The sequence below is a fragment of the Bos taurus genome, chromosome 14 (genome assembly GCF_002263795.3).
Source record: "Bos taurus isolate L1 Dominette 01449 registration number 42190680 breed Hereford chromosome 14, ARS-UCD2.0, whole genome shotgun sequence".
NCBI lineage: Eukaryota > Metazoa > Chordata > Mammalia > Artiodactyla > Bovidae > Bos > Bos taurus.
In genome coordinates this window covers 21446001-21461599 of record NC_037341.1, presented here as the reverse complement: position 1 = coordinate 21461599, position 15599 = coordinate 21446001, and the positions used below count along the sequence as shown (strand labels likewise).

At 44.0% G+C, this 15599-nt stretch overlaps 1 protein-coding gene across 1 annotated transcript; it reads left to right on the top strand.

Annotated features, from left to right (window-relative positions):
- Positions 1 to 578: 578 nt before the first annotated feature.
- Positions 579 to 13641, top strand: ALKAL1 (ALK and LTK ligand 1). The gene is made up of 5 exons (XM_010812016.4): positions 579 to 1147; positions 7459 to 7512; positions 8994 to 9074; positions 10289 to 10364; positions 13145 to 13641. The coding sequence occupies exons 1-5, from the start codon at positions 988 to 990 to the stop codon at positions 13161 to 13163; spliced, it is 390 nt and encodes a 129-aa protein (XP_010810318.1). The 5' UTR covers positions 579 to 987; the 3' UTR covers positions 13164 to 13641.
- The last annotated feature ends 1958 nt before the right edge of the window (positions 13642 to 15599 follow it).

The window sequence follows — 15599 nt, the reverse complement described above, 5'->3', positions numbered from 1 at the left end:
ACTGAACTGAACTGTAAGGCTTGCTTTGTTTTCGTGATTTTCCGGACATTTTGGCAACACTAAGTCTAGAAAAACCACTTGAAAAAGTTGGGATTACTTTTGGGGATTTGTGAGTGACAAGATGTCTTTGTAGGAATGTTTAATATTATTCTTCCCCTCTTCCACCAGTTGTGTGCACTTTGCGTCTGAGGAGACAATAAGCAACCAACTAATTAGCCAGCGATTTCAAAACTTTTTAACATACATAATATAAAGCAATAAAGAGGGCTAATGAAATGTCTAGAACCTCTATAATTCACGGGACACGCCTTGATGAGAGATGCCCATTTTATTTTAATAAAAACAGCTGGACTTAATCTCATTCTCTCTCGTGGGCATCCACCAGAGGCTGGAAAGGAGGTCTTTGTCTTAAGGAGACCACCCCGGCGGACTGCGCTCCCGAGCGCACGGTTAGGTGGCGGCAAGGGGTACCATGCTGGGCCGAGGGCCCGGGTCTGCGGTGGGCGGGAAGGAGCCGCTGTCCTCCACCCTCTCACAACCCAGGCCCAGGTCGGGGGAGCGGGCGGGGCTCCGGGCTGGGGGCGGGGCTGGGGGCGGGGCTCAAGCTCCGGGGACCCACACCTTTCAGACTGGGAGCCGCGTCTCTGCCGCCGCGCGCCGCTCCCGCGCTACTCTCCGCGGTCCAGACCGGGAAGTTGCCGGTTGTCCCGAGCCGGGTGGGCTGGACGCGGCGGTAGACAGAGTGGGCCTTGCGCAGGGAGCCCGGACACCCGCAGAGCCAAGGCTGGGTCGTCGGAGAGGCTGCGCGTACCCGTGAGCATCCGCGCTCTGGGACTTGCCCTGTTCCCCTCGGCAGCCCCGAGTCCTCGTCCTGCGTCCGCGCCCTGCGTCCCTCCCCGAGGCGCGCAGGTGTCGCCCGCCGTCTGTCCTCTGGGAGCGGACCCTCCGCCCGGCACCCGCCTGCTCTCCGGCCGCTCCCGCGCGCCCATGCGACCGGCGAGGCCAGGCGCCCCGGTGCCGGCGCTGCTCCTGCTGGCGCTCGTCCTGGCCCTGCGAGGGACGCAGGGGAGGCCCGGGGGCAGCAGGGGCGCGCACGTCGCGGGCGAGGAGCCGAAGCCGTCCCTCCCCGCGGCCTCTCGAAGCGCAGGTGAGTAGCCCCGCGCGCCGAGCCTGGGGCGGGGGGGCTCCGACGGCCCCGAGCGGCGCTGGGTTGGGGCAGCCTGATAGTGCACCTCGGAGAATAGGCGTCGCTGCCGGTACCTGGCGCTCAGGGAAGGAGGTCATGAGATTATTAGATGTACCGCAGCCGAGACTTTAGTGACCAGAAACCCATCTGGCAGAAGAACCAGCCCGAAGCTGCCCTTCCCGGTGTGGGAGGCCTTGGGGGTGCGGGCTCGCAGCCCGAGGACCTGCCTTTGCGTCCCAGAGGCAGAGGCCGGAGGACAGGTCAGCACCTCGCAGTGCCTCGTGCCGGTCTCTCCGAGTTTGGGAATAAAGTCAGATCACCGGCGTCTGGAGCCCCGACGCTCTTCTGAGCCCCTTGGAGCTGGCGAGGGGGCTGGTTGGGGATGCTTAGCTGAGTCCCCCTCCCCGCTCCCACGCTGCCCACGGCTCCCGAATCAGCTCTGGGCGCTCAGGATCCTGACCACTTAGTTGCCCAACGAGTGATGGAGTAGAAGGGGTGGATGGGGAAGGAGAAGTAGCAGCCAACGTCGGGGGACACCGAGGTGGAGAGGATGGCGGGTGAAAGAGCAGGAGACGTGAGAAGCCTGAGACTAGGAGGACTGACCGGGTGCTGGGGTGCAGGGCGCGCGCAGGGCAGGAAGGCGGGGGTGTGTGGGAGTGAGGGGGTAGGTGGGGGGTTGGGGAGGAAGAGGAAGCCCCTCAGAGGTGTCTCTGGAGCCTGTGCGCACGTGGAGATGCCCGCCTAGGCTGGGAGCAGAGGCGCCCCTGGGGGTTGTACCCCCTGAGAGGTCGGAGCACAGGGCGGCAGTCTTGCTGTCATTTAGCCGCTCAGCACACACCTGACGTACTTTGATGGGTGTGGGAACACAACGAACCAACATGATTGGTTCTCGTGCTGAAGCAACTCGTGTTAGACTTGTCCACCCCGAATGTCTCAGCAGTCTGGTCCTGCCTTTGTCTTGTCCTGCCCATCAGTCACCCTGGTTCAAGACAGGCTGTCTGCCTAGCGCCAGGAGTGCCCCCTGCTGGGGCCTCAGAATAGACGGTGGGCTTTCATTACTGGCATCCTGGCTTCTCCACTGTTCCACCGTCACACCAGCAGAATGGAGCAAAACATCATGCCCAGAATTCTGCAGAAGAAGGGGAGCACTGGGGTATCCTCTACTGAAATAAAGACAGGGTTGGCTGACTGAGAAAGTGGGCAGTTGTGGGACTAGAGGGAGTTTGGAGGAACTTGGGAGAAGGAATTGGTGTGCAATGTGTAACCGGTGGCGCTAGTGGTAAAGAGCCCACCTGCCAAGTCAGGAGACATAAGAGACAAAGGTTCGATCCCTGGGTCAGGAAGATCCCCTGGAGGAGGGCATGGCAACCCACTCCAGTGTTCTTGCCTGGAGAATCCCATGGAGAGAGGAGCCTGGTGGGCTACAGGCCATAGGGTCGTATAAGAGTCGGACACGACTGAAGCGACTTAGTATGCATGCATACATGTACACACACGGGAAACAGAAGTATGAGGGGCTTTTTGAGAGTTTTGATAGAAAGGCTTTGCCTTTTCAAGAGGTGACAGTACATTCTTCTGCAGACTGATGGAACCAGATTTGTGTTACTACTTTTTTTTTTAGTATAAAACCTTGCTGGCATGAGGCTTACAGCAGGGATGTAAAGGCCATTTATGAACAATTACAAATGAATATTCTTTGTAGCACCAGACTTTTTCCTCCTGTCACAGATAAGCAGCGGTTTCTCTGGGTTTTCCAGGGAAGTCCTAACTTCTCTTGATGGCAGGACATTAAGTCCCCTGTGACCTGCCCTCTCTTCCTTTCTGGGGTTCTCACAGGATTCAGGTTGCATGGGTTGGTCCTGCTCCTCACAGACTGGCAGCTGCTGCCTCTGCCTTGCCACCAGCCCCAGGAACACACTTCTCTTGCCTCTGACTGTCAGAATTCACCTCCTCTCACAGGCCCTTTTCCTCTGTGATGTCTTTGCATCTATTTCTTTGTTAAGACAAAACAAATCTGAATCCTAAATTCTTTGCAGTATCATCAGTGAAATATTACAGATGCTGTACATTCCAAAAAGGTGTTCTATCAAGTTCAGTTCAGTTCAGTCGCTCAGTCATGTCTGACTCTTTTCGATCCCATGGATTGCAGCATGCCAGGCTTCCCTGTCCATCACCAACTCCCAGAGCTTACTCAAACTCATGTCCATCGAGTCGGTGATGCCATCCAACCATCTCATCCTCTGTCATCCCCTTCTCCTCCTGCCTTCAATCTTTCCCAGGATCAGGGTCTTTTCCAATGAGTCAGTTCTTTGCATCAGGTGGCCAGAATCCTGGAGCTTCAGCTTCAGCATCAGTCCTTCCAATGAACACCCAGGACTGATTTCTTTTAGGATGGACTGGTTTGATCTCCTTGCAGTCCAAGGGACTCTTAAGAGTCTTCTCCAACACCACAGTTAAAAAGCATCAATTTTTTGGCACTCAGCTTTCTTTATGCTCTAACTCGCATATCCATACATGACTACTGGAAAAACCATAGCTTTGACTATATGGACCTTTATCAGCAAAGTAATGTCTCTGCTTTTTAATATGCTGTCTAGGTTTATCACAGCTTTTCTTCCAAAGAGCAAGCATCTTTTAATTTCATGGCTGCAGCCACCATCTGCAGTGATTTTGGAGCCCACAGAAATAAAGTCTGTCACTGTTTCCATTGTTTCCCCATCTGTTTGCCATGAAGTGATGGGACCCGATACCATGATCTTCGTTTTTTGAATGCTGAGTTTTAAGCTAGCTTATTCATTCTCCCCTTTCACTTTCATCAAGAAGCTCTTTAGTTCCTCTTCACTTTCTGCCATAAGGGTGGTGTCATCTGCATATCTGAGGTTATTGATATTTCTCCTGGCAATCTTGATTCTGACTTGGGCTTCGCCCATTCCGGCTTTTTGCATGATGTACTCAGCATATAAGGTAAACAAGCAAGGTGACAATATACAGCCTTGACGTACTCCTTTTCCAATTTGGAACCAGTGTGTTGTTCCATGTCCAGTTCTAACTGCTGCTTCTTGACCTGCATGCAGGTTTCTCAGGAAGCAGGTAAGGTGGTCTGGTATTCCCATCTCTTGAAGAATTTTCTACAGTTTGTTGTGATCCACACAGTCAAAGGCTGTAGTCAATGAAGCAGAATTAGATGTTTTTCTGAAATTCTCTTGCTTTTTCTATGATCCAACGGATGTTAGCAATTTGATATCTGGTTCCTCTGCCTTTTCTAAATCCAGCTTGAACATCTGGAAGTTCTCGGTTCACGTACTGTTGAAGCATAGCTTAGAGAATCTTGAGCATTACTTTGCTAGGGTGTGAGATGAGTGCAATTGTGCATGGGTTTGAATATCTTTGGCATTGCCTTTCTTTGGGATTGGAATGAAAACTGACCTTTTCCAGTCCTGTGTCCACTGCTGAATTTTTCAAATTTGCTGGCATATTGAGCCTTTTCACAGCATCATCTTTTAGGATTTGAAATAGCTCAGCTGGGATTCCATCCATTAAGTATTGTGGTACAATTTTAAATAATTTGAACACTAGGTATATTAAAAACCGCTGTATAAAAAGACACTAGGATGAGATGGTTGGATGGCATCAACCACTCAATGGATATGAGTGTGAGCAAACTTCTGGAGATAGTGAAGGACAGGGAAGCCTGGTGGGCTGCAGTCCATGGGATCACAAAGATTAGGACACTACTGAGCAACTGAAGAAACAAAGTATTAAAAATCAGGGCACCCACACATATGACACACATGTGTCCTTGGACTGTCAGCTGTGAGGGCCTGGGAGCAGCCACGTCCCAGTAGCAGCAAGTACATCACCCGGTGTCCAGACTTTGGTTCTGATACCATGCTCTGTAAGAGGAACTGGGGCTCCTCGGAGAAATGACTGATGCTAACACAGGACAGGAGATGACTCGGGATGAGCTTGGAGCATCTGTTTGTACCTGAATGTAAGGAAGTGATAAAAATTCAAAACACCATCAACAACCCCTCCCTCCAATGATGGCAGATTTTTACTGGAAAGAATTCTGTCTCTTGTCTTCTACTAAGCACAAACGACAAATGCATTAGTTAGTAATATTATATCGTATTGATTATGAAGGAACTCAGTGCTGAGGATTCAAGACGTTTTATGTCTTTTTTGGAAGATCTAGAGTACAGCTCTCAAACATGCAAATGACTCTCCTAAGAGTTCTTGTTAAAGTGACTCTTAGATCTGGGCCTGAAATCCTGTATTTCTTACCAACTCCCAGAGATCCATGGAACTGAGCTACTACTACATATGAATTGTTTTAAATACTTATATTTTCCCTCAGTGATTCTTTCAGCCCTGATGTAATAAATCTAGTTCTTATTTTTGAAAGTATAATTGTTTTAATATTGAATTGGCCAAAAAGTTCATTCGGGGTTTTCCATTGGCTAGTATGGGAAACCCCAAATGAACTTTTTGGCCAACCCAATATATTGGGAAAGAGAAGAAACTTGGGGTTTCCCAGGTGGCACTAGTGGTAAAGAAACTGTTCACCGACGCTGGAGACATAAGAGATGGGGGTTCTATCCCTGGTCCAGGAAGATCCCCTGGAGGAGGGCATGGCAACCCACTCCAGTATTCTTGCCTGGAGAATCCCATGGACAGAGGAGCCTGGTGGGTACAGTCCATAGCGTCTCAAAGAATAGGACAGGACTGAAGTGACTTAGCAGAATAAGCATGTCATCTCTTTAAAGGAAATGGTAACTCAAGGAACTATATAACAAATATTTCAGTTCAAGTTCATAAAAATGGTGGATTGAAGCACACAGTAACACCCTTCAGCACCTCAGAAGGTACCAAGGATCCACCAACATGGCTTTGTATGGAATTGATCATGGCAGAGCAAATTATCTTTTTGGTAAGATATTAAGTTATATGCAGGTAAAAGCAATCACTAAAACACATTTTTTGTTATTTTCTAGTTGTTCTGTGTTATGATTTTTTATTATTTCACATGATCTCTGCTCATTTTTAAATAAGAAGCAGGAACAAGAGATAAGCTTGCCAACATTATATACATAATATGCAAATCTGTTCCTTTGAAAATATATTATTGTAAACTTAAAATTGATGAGGGTGGCAGATGGTAACTGTTTTGGTTAAATAAAAACTAGAAATTTTCATAAATTGGATGAATGAGATGAGAGGTTATTCAAGTTGCTCCAGGATAATTTTCATGCATTACCTAGGGATCTTTTTATTGTTAATCCATCTGTACATGGAATCTCTTATACCACTGTCATTAGCTACCAGAGGAATGAAGGATACATTCTATCTTTGCACTGTCCAGCATGGTAGCCACTGGGTACTTATGACCGCTGAACACTTGCAGGGTGGTTGGTCCAAACTGACATGTGCTGTGAGTGGTAAATACACCTCAGATTTTGAAAATTTAGTATAAAAAACACAGACCACCTTCTTTCGTGCATGCATGCTGAGTCACTTCAGTCATGTATGACTCTTTTTGACCCCATGGACTGTAGCCCTCCAGGTTCCTCTGTCCATGCGATTCTCCAGTCAAGAATACTGGGGTGGGATGCCATTCCCTTCTCCAGAGGATCCTCCTGACCCAGGGATTGAACCGGCATCTCTTACATCTCCTGCATTGGCATGGGTTCTTTACCACTAGTGCCCCCTGGGAAACATTGATTACACATTGAAAGGATTATATTATGGACTTACTAGGTTAAACGATGGAGAAGGCAATGGCACCCCACTCCAGTACTCTTGACTGGAAAATCCCATGGATGATGGAGCCTGGTAGGCTGCAGTCCATGGGGTCGCTAAGAGTCAGACACGACAGAGCGAGACTTCCTTTCACTTTTCACTTTCATGCATTGGAGAAGGAAATGGCAACCCACTCCAGTGTTCTTGCCTGGAGAATCCCAGGGACGGGGGAGCCTGGTGGGCTTCCGTCTAGGAGGTCGCACAGAGTCAGACACGACTGAAGTGATTTAGCAGCAACAGCAGCAGCAGCAGGTTGAACAATGTATTAAAATTTCACCTAATTTTTTTTTACTTTAAAAAATATAATCAATATTTTGCATTGTTAAATATTACAAAATATTTACAATTTTAAATCACTATTTTCAAATATTTAAAATTACTAAATTATTCTTTTGAATTAGTGGTTCTAATGTTATTTTTAATGAAGAAGACACATTCGAGAAATTTTAAAGTTTTTCTTTTTTTATTTTCAGAAATATTCCCAAGAGATTTGAACTTAAAAGACAAATTCATCAAGCATTTCACAGGTAAGCATGAACTTTATCAGTGGTTCAATTAAATAAAAAGACTGTATGCCGATTACTTCATGAAGCAGTGAGGATTTGAAGATAAATGTCTGTGAGAGGCTCACAGTTGGTTCAGGAAGGTGGACAAATCCCATTACCTAGTATTAATGCGATATAAACCAGATCTGGGTGAGTGATAGAAGTGTAAGCAGAGTTTAGGGAGACACAGGAAGTGGATGGTTTTGCCAAAGACTACGAGGAACAGCTGTCGGGGACACAACGTGTAAGGTGGGCTTTAAGGATGAGTAGAATTTTCCCTTACCAGAGAGGCATTCTGGTCAGAAGGAATCCTTTGAATACGTGGTGTGATCTGGGACAGGACCCGGGCCATTTAGGCAAGAGTGTGTGTGGCCAGGGGCAGAGTATGGCTGGATCGGTGGGTGGAGTCATGTGACGAGCTCTCCGGGATACACTGGGGGTCTAGCCATGTTGCCCGGCCAGCAGCACAGTGGAGGTGTTTCGCTCAGGGCAGAGCAGACTTCCTGATGGCCCATTGTCACCTGGTCAGTACATGTGGCTTCCCTCCCACGGCACTCCTGGGCTCTTCATGCAACTTGGTGAATCATTACAGTTATCCTGTGCCCCACATTCTAGCAAGTCATCTAATCATTGTGAACTGTGCACCCCACCTTCACTCCATTCCTAGTCTTCTCCTAGTGGTGAAGAACCTGCCTGCCAGTGCAGGAGATACGAGTTCCACCCCTGGGTCAGGAAGATCCACTAGAGAAGGAAATGGCAACCCACTCCAGTGTTCTTGCCTGGAGAATCCTATGGACAGAGGAGCCTGGTGGGCTACAATCCATGGGGTCACAAAGAGTTGGACACAACTGAGCAACTTTCTCTATCGGCACTCTGGGCTCTCCTTCTACCACTTCCATAAAAGCAGACTTCAGACATAGGGATGAATTTTGGTGTGGACTATTTTGGTTTGTGGGGAAAGATAAGGGAAGTCTCAATACCCTGTCCACTTTACAGTAGTCCTTGTCGCTTATAAGACACAAATCAGTCTAAGTAGAAAGTGGAATAAATGTCCCTGCATAGAAACTTCATTCCTGTTAAATACAAAACTGAAGAGCATAAAGTAGAAACCAGAGATATTTGTTTTTTCATTCTTCACGTCCTCTTAATTTGCTCTCTGCAGATTTTTTCCCTCTCCTATCTAGAGCTTTTGTCTCTTAATTATTCTGAAGAGTTTTTCTGAAATTGAAGGTTCTCTTATGTGAGTTGTTGAGACTGTGGAAGTGAATTTTGATTGTTTTTTACAGACACACCTCATTGCCTCCTCCAGAGTCTGGGTCGGGGGAAGACGTGCTCTTAGGCAAGGTCTTTTAAGGGCATGGGAAGATGTAAACCAGGGATATCATCACTATGCAGAAAGTGCTAGGGAGTTGTTTGGAAAACACACCAACGTGTACCATAACCGTTCTTTTCCTGTCCGATAGGGCCAGTCACGTTTTCAGCTGAGTGCAGCAAACACTTCCACAGGCTGTATCACAACACCAGGGACTGCTCGACGCCAGCTTGTAAGTAGCTCGGGTCGTTTTCGTTCTTTTAAAAAATTCTTTGGGACTTCCTTAGTCCTAGTGGCTAAGACCCCGTGCTCCCAGTGCAGGGGGTCTGGGGCTCAATCCCTTGTCGGGAAACTAGATCCTGCCCCAACTAAGACCTGGCACAGCCCCCCAAAAAACTTTATCCAACTGTAGATGCATGTAATCTTAAACTTCAACTGTCTGTGAGTGGGAAATAATAGACTAAATATTGTAAGACGTGCTGTTTATAATATTGATGGTACTCACACTTAATGTGTGCGTGTGTATGTGCTGTTGACACTGTAAAGGAATGAAACCACATTCTAATTGGGACTATTTCAGACAAATCTGAAAAAGCCAGATTTCCTTAAGGACCACGGTATTTGTCAGGATTTAAACATTTTATCATTTAAAAAATTCCTTGGCACAAATAAGGCAGTCTCATATAAATGAAAAAAAAATGACCATAAAGTATAAGTAAAAATTTCCTCATAAGTTTTTAAAAAAGTAAATAGTTTCATATCACATCATTTATATAACAAGTAATAGATTTTTCCTGAATAATGGTAGCATGTATTTTAAAGGTTGTCTAATGAATTTTTTTTGATACTTAAGTTACTGAACTGAGTAGCAATTCTAAACATAATATTTAAATGCTCTCCTTTATCTAAATCGTGATTAAGTATGGTAACTCGTTGCCTGTTTTTAAATTCCTTTCTCAGTCTAAACTTACTTTTCAAAGACAATGAACTTTAAACATTTTGTAGTTTTTTCTTAAACTAAATTGGTCATCTTGAGGGATATTTAATTTTACCCAGGATGTTGAGTCAGAGTTGTTGTACGTTTTTCAAAAATGCTTGTGTTTGATGACTAGGGAGGACGAGTCCTGTTGACATCTAGGCAAAATGATTAAGTGGTAGCTCAGCCTGGTGGAGAAACTTTGGGCTTTGGAATGAAGCTGAATCCTAGCTATGAGATTCTTAACATTTTCAGGCTGTTTTCTCATCTCTACAGTGAAGACAGCAATAGCATCCAGCTGCTTACATCAGTAGGAGAATTAGTGAGAAAATCCAGTTAAGTCCTTGCTCTATTAGATGCTTATTAAATTATAGCTATCATTACTAAGCACTAGTGACAATAATTTAACACAGCTTTTCCCACGTTTGTAGTAACTGTACACATAATTGTCTTTTAAATGTTTTTCCTAGATTACAAAAGATGTGCTAGATTGTTAAAAAGACTAGCAGTGAGTCCTCTGTGCTCACAGACGGAGAAGACCTATGTGTGAGTATGTATTTATCAATTTTCCTTTTCTGTTTAACAGCTTGATTTCTTAAGAAATTTTGAACAATTAAAAAACCCCAGGAAGCTGATTTTAGCACCACCTAGTGAACTTAATCTGTGGATTTTCCACTTAGTGTTAAAGTCTGGTCTAAATGGTGTATTAAATTAATAAAAAAGTATGTCCTCAACAATGATTGAATTAATAGAAACAGATTTTTTGGCAACCTTACTGTTCCTGAGTGATTTTTAAAAATATTTCAAATTTGATGTTATTTCATATCACATGCAAATATACATGAGATGAACAAAACTATTTAATGGTCTACCTTTTAAAAAAAACTGGTCAAAATAGATACAGTCATAATTTAAAAGTAGACACAGTATAATAAAAGTAGGACCCTAGAATTTTGATTTATACAATACAGGTTAAGATAAGAGACACAGTATTAGAAGAATAGAAGGAAAAGCAAATAATCAAACACATGATGAACATGTAGGCATTGTTTGCTCTGGTATATATTTTGCCAGAGTGAAATGGTAAGTCAGAATTTTCATTCTGGCTAAATTACCCTTGGAGCTCTAGAGCAATAAAGTATTGGTATGACCTAAATAAATCAAATGTAAATTCTAACATTTGTTTACAATTATAGAAGCCCCACCAGGGCTTCCCTTGTGGCTTAGCTGGTAAAGAATCTGCCTGCAATGAGGGAGACCTGGGTTTGAGCCCTGGGTTGGGAAGATTCCTTAGAGAAGGAAATGGCTACGCACTGCAGTATTCTGGCCTGGAGCATTCCATGGACTATGTAGTCCATGGGGTCGCAAAGAGTCAGACACAACTAAGCGACTTTCACTTTCATAGAATCTATGGGAAAGACTGAAAGGTATTCATTTCCGGGCAAAGATCTTTCTAATCTTTGTTGTTCTTTCCAGTGTAATACAAAGTCAACATTTTGGGGGTGTGTCGGGGGGTGGTGTCAGTGTATCAGGACCATGGACAAGTCCTTTTAAAGCCACTGACTCCTCAGCTTTTGCGTCTTGGAGAACCTGTAATCTAGAAGTATCTGTGAATATCTTCGGAGAAGGCAATGGCACCCCACTCCAGTACTCTTGCCTGGAAAATACCATGGACGGAGGAGCCTGGTAGGCTGCAGTCCATGGGGTCGCTAAGAGTCAGACACGACTGAGCGACTTCACTTTCACTTTTCACTTTCCTGCATTGGAGAAGGAAATGGCAACCCACTCCAGTGTTCTTGCCTGGAGAATCCCAGGGACGGGGGAGCCTGGTGGGCTCGCACAGAGTTGGACACAACTGAAGCGACTTAGCAGCAGCAGCAGTGAATATCTTAATCTGGCCAGTATAACTTGTTCAGTCACTCAGTCATGTCTGACTCTGTGACCCCATGGACTGCAGCACGCCAGGCCTCCCTTTCCATCACCAACTCCTGAAACTCATGTCCATTGAGTTGGTGATGCCATCCAACCATCTCATCCTCTGTTGTCCCCTTTTCCTACCTTCAATCTTTCCCAGCACCAAGGGCTTTTCAAATGAGTCAGCTCTTCACATCAGGTGGCCAAAGTATTAGAGTTTCAGCTTCAACATCAGTCCTTCAAATGAACAATCAGGACTAATCTCCTTTAGGATGGACTGGTTTGATCTCCTTGCAGTCCAAGGAACTCTCAAGGGTCTTCTCCAACACCACAGTTCAAAAGCATCAATTCTTTGCCACTCAGCTTTTTTCATAGTCCAACTCTCACAGCCATACATGACTATTGGAAAAACCATAGTCTTGACTAGACAGACCTTTGTTGGCAAAGTAATGTCTCTTCTTTTTAATATGCTGTCTAGGTTGATCATAACTTATTCTATCTCAAATAACTATATGGGAATTTACTTCTCCATCTGATAGTTTTGTGGTGACCTTTACTGAGACAATTCTGACCTACTGTTGTTGCTTTTCTTATTTTAAAAGCAGTGATAAATTAATAATAATAATTGGCACTCAATTCTGCATATTGAAAATTGCTGAACTAAAAAGCTGCCCTTTTTTAGGTTAAGAAATCGAGCTTATGAATAATTCTTATGAGTAAGTTTATATAAAGTCCAAAAGGCAACATAATAACTGGAAAAGTTCTCAAAGAAACAAGTATTATAATTTAAAATATTAAATGCAAACTTACATTCTCCTTGGACAAGGTTCATAGAGGACAGAGCTGATAAACAGGCCCTTTTGAAATTGCAGAGTTTGGAGATTTAGTGAGGTCTTCTGCAGGAGTCATCTCTGATGGTTTGTCTCCAAGGAGTTAACAAAGTGTTAGAGTATTACAGATGAATACATTTTAGGAATATTTTTGCGTCATTTAGGTGATGCCAAGTTCATTTTTTGGCTGATGCAGGTGTCTCATTAAAACTTCAGTGTTGGAAGTCATCATTTAAACTTTCTAGGGAATTCCCTGGTGGTTCAGTGGTTAGGACTCAGTGCTTTCAGTGCCGAGGGCTCTGGTTCAATCCCTGGTTGGGAAACCAAGATCCTACAAGCCGTGCAATATGGACAAGAAACAAATTTGAAAAATAAATAAAAAAACGAACTTTCTAAAAGTACGGATAAACCCTTCGCCTGCTCCACACACACTTTAATGTACACCCTCAGGGTTACACTATAAATTAAGAGTCCACAGATTCTTTAAGCAAAAAAAAATATAGCTATATTAAAACTGTGCATATGTGTAAGTAGGATAAAAACCTGGTCATAAATAACATTTTTTCTTCTTCCCTCTCACAGGCATTTCTTAAGAATGTAAATCTAATTTGAAAGAAAAAAAAGTATCTGGGATCATACTAAACATAAAAAGAGATGAAACTTCTAATTTTATGGTGTATTAAGATGAGTGAAATAAGAAACTTCTCAGAAATAGCTGGTGATCTGTGTCCAAGCATGAGACAAGATCTTCCCTGGTTTATCTTCGTGTATACAGAAATTTGAAAATGTTGAATGCAAAGTTCAATTCATATATTGCAAATAGAATATTAAAATTTACGCTATTATACTTTATTTTTACTATATATGTGTTATTTTATTATATGGCTAACATTCTATATATGTATGAATTATATATTTAATTATGTAAATTATGTCTGATCATGCCAAAGAGAAATGATATTTTGGGTATGAGTTTTCATAACATGCTTGTTGAATAATCATGTATGAAGTCCCCTTTTATAATTATAATTTAATAATATTTAATACATCTATTCAGAATTTGTTTTTATTTGCATTAATTTGAGCTGTAAATTTTATTAAAACTGAAATATGAAAAAAATCTGTGTTGTTTTTCTTTGAATTAAAGGCATTTGTAGGAGAGGTCATATTATTGAAATATGATACTCTCTCTATATATATTGTTCATATTCATTTTCTGAACTGATAACTAGGATCCTGAGACCTTTTTTGAATTTGGAGCATATAGTGAAGTGAAAGTCGCTCAGTTGTATCTGACTCTTTGTGACCCCATGGACTATACAGTCCATGGAATTCTCCAGGCCAGAATACTGAGTGGGTAGCCTTCCCCTTCTCCAGGGGATCTTCCCAACCCAGAGATCGAACCCAGGTCTCCCGCATTGCAGGCAGATTCTTTACCAGCTGAGCCACCAGGGAAGCCCATGGTATTGCCACCTTAAATAAAAAGTCCGCATGAACCTCGTGGGGGAGAAGAACGTGTCTGTGCTTGGGGCTTTGTTTGGAAAACAACATACCCTGACACAATTCATCCATTTCACTTAAAAACAATAATGGAAAAATGAGAAACCTAAATAAGACGATAGGAAACCCCATCCTTTCAGAGAAGGCAAAACATGATTTGCTTAACAATGCATCGCAGTATGGTCACAGCTTTTTTAAGGCTTCTACCCTGTTTGTGCTGGTGTCATGGAGACGGGGCTCCGGACTGGCCGTTGCTTCCATTTTTAGCTCCTTTGTCCCTCCCGTAACTGTCCGTACGTTTGTTTGTGTCTGAAACACACACACGTCTTTGTCCATCAGAAACACAAGTGCAGAGGGCCCCTTTGGTTGCAAGGATATTGTGAAGCTACATTTTCAGTTTTATTGGTTTTGGCCTCTGGGCAAAGATGGACAAATAAAGACACAAAACAAACTTTGGTGTGTGTGAAATTCTGCTGTAATGCCATGTAGGGAAGAATGAGAAGAATACCAGAGTTTTAGTCCCTTGCATTTACATAGTGATTATAATATTGGAAACATTTGGAAATCTTTTTTTTAAAAAGGATGAGTTTATTGATTTATTTTTGGTCTTCACTGTGGCGCACAGGCTTTGGTGCCCTGGAGCATGTGGGATCTTAGTTTCCTGAAGGAAAAACTAGGAGGGATCATACCCGTGTCCTCTCCATTGGGAGGCAGATTCTTAACCACTGGACCACCAGGGAAGTCCTGGAAAGCTTTACTCATGAATCTCTGTAGAGCTGGTGTCCTCTATATTTTACAAGCGAAGAGGCGATTGGATGGTGGCAAATGAGAAGTTATTAGTGAGACATAGTTGGCTGAAACAGAAAACAGCCTAAACAAGCTGTATGATTGGTATGGTTTCAATCAGGTAGGTAATTTCAGATGGAATACTAAGAAATTAGATTTTAAACATCCTCATGGATGACTAACATGCCTCACTCAGAAACATAGTCTGTGCCATATGTGTGTGTGTCTGTGTGTGTTCATTGCACAGTTATGTCCGACTCTTTGCAACCCCGTGGACTATAGTCCTCCAGGCTGTTCTGTCCATGGGAGTCTCCAGGCAAGAATACTGGAGTGGATTGTCATTTCCTACTCTAGGGGATCTTCTCAACCCAGGGATCAAACCTGGGTCTCGTGCATTGCAGGTGGATTTTTTACCATCTGAGCCCCTGGGAGGCCCATGCTATGCTACATGTCTACTCAAAACCTACAAAGATTGACTGAAGGTATCTCTAGTTGACATTTATATTACTACAATTGATCTTTGAACAACATGTTTCTGAACTGTGTGGATCCACTTACAGTGGATTCTTTCCAGCAGAGAACGCTGCCGGTCTTCACGGCCCATCCCAGGTGGTTGAACCCAAGGATGTGGGGAACCGTGGCCTTGAAGGTTATAGTCAGAGTTTTGACTGGGCAAGGGGGGTGGTCAACACTCCTAACCCCACGTTGTTTGAGGATCAACTGTACTTGATATGATTTTCTCACTGTGCTG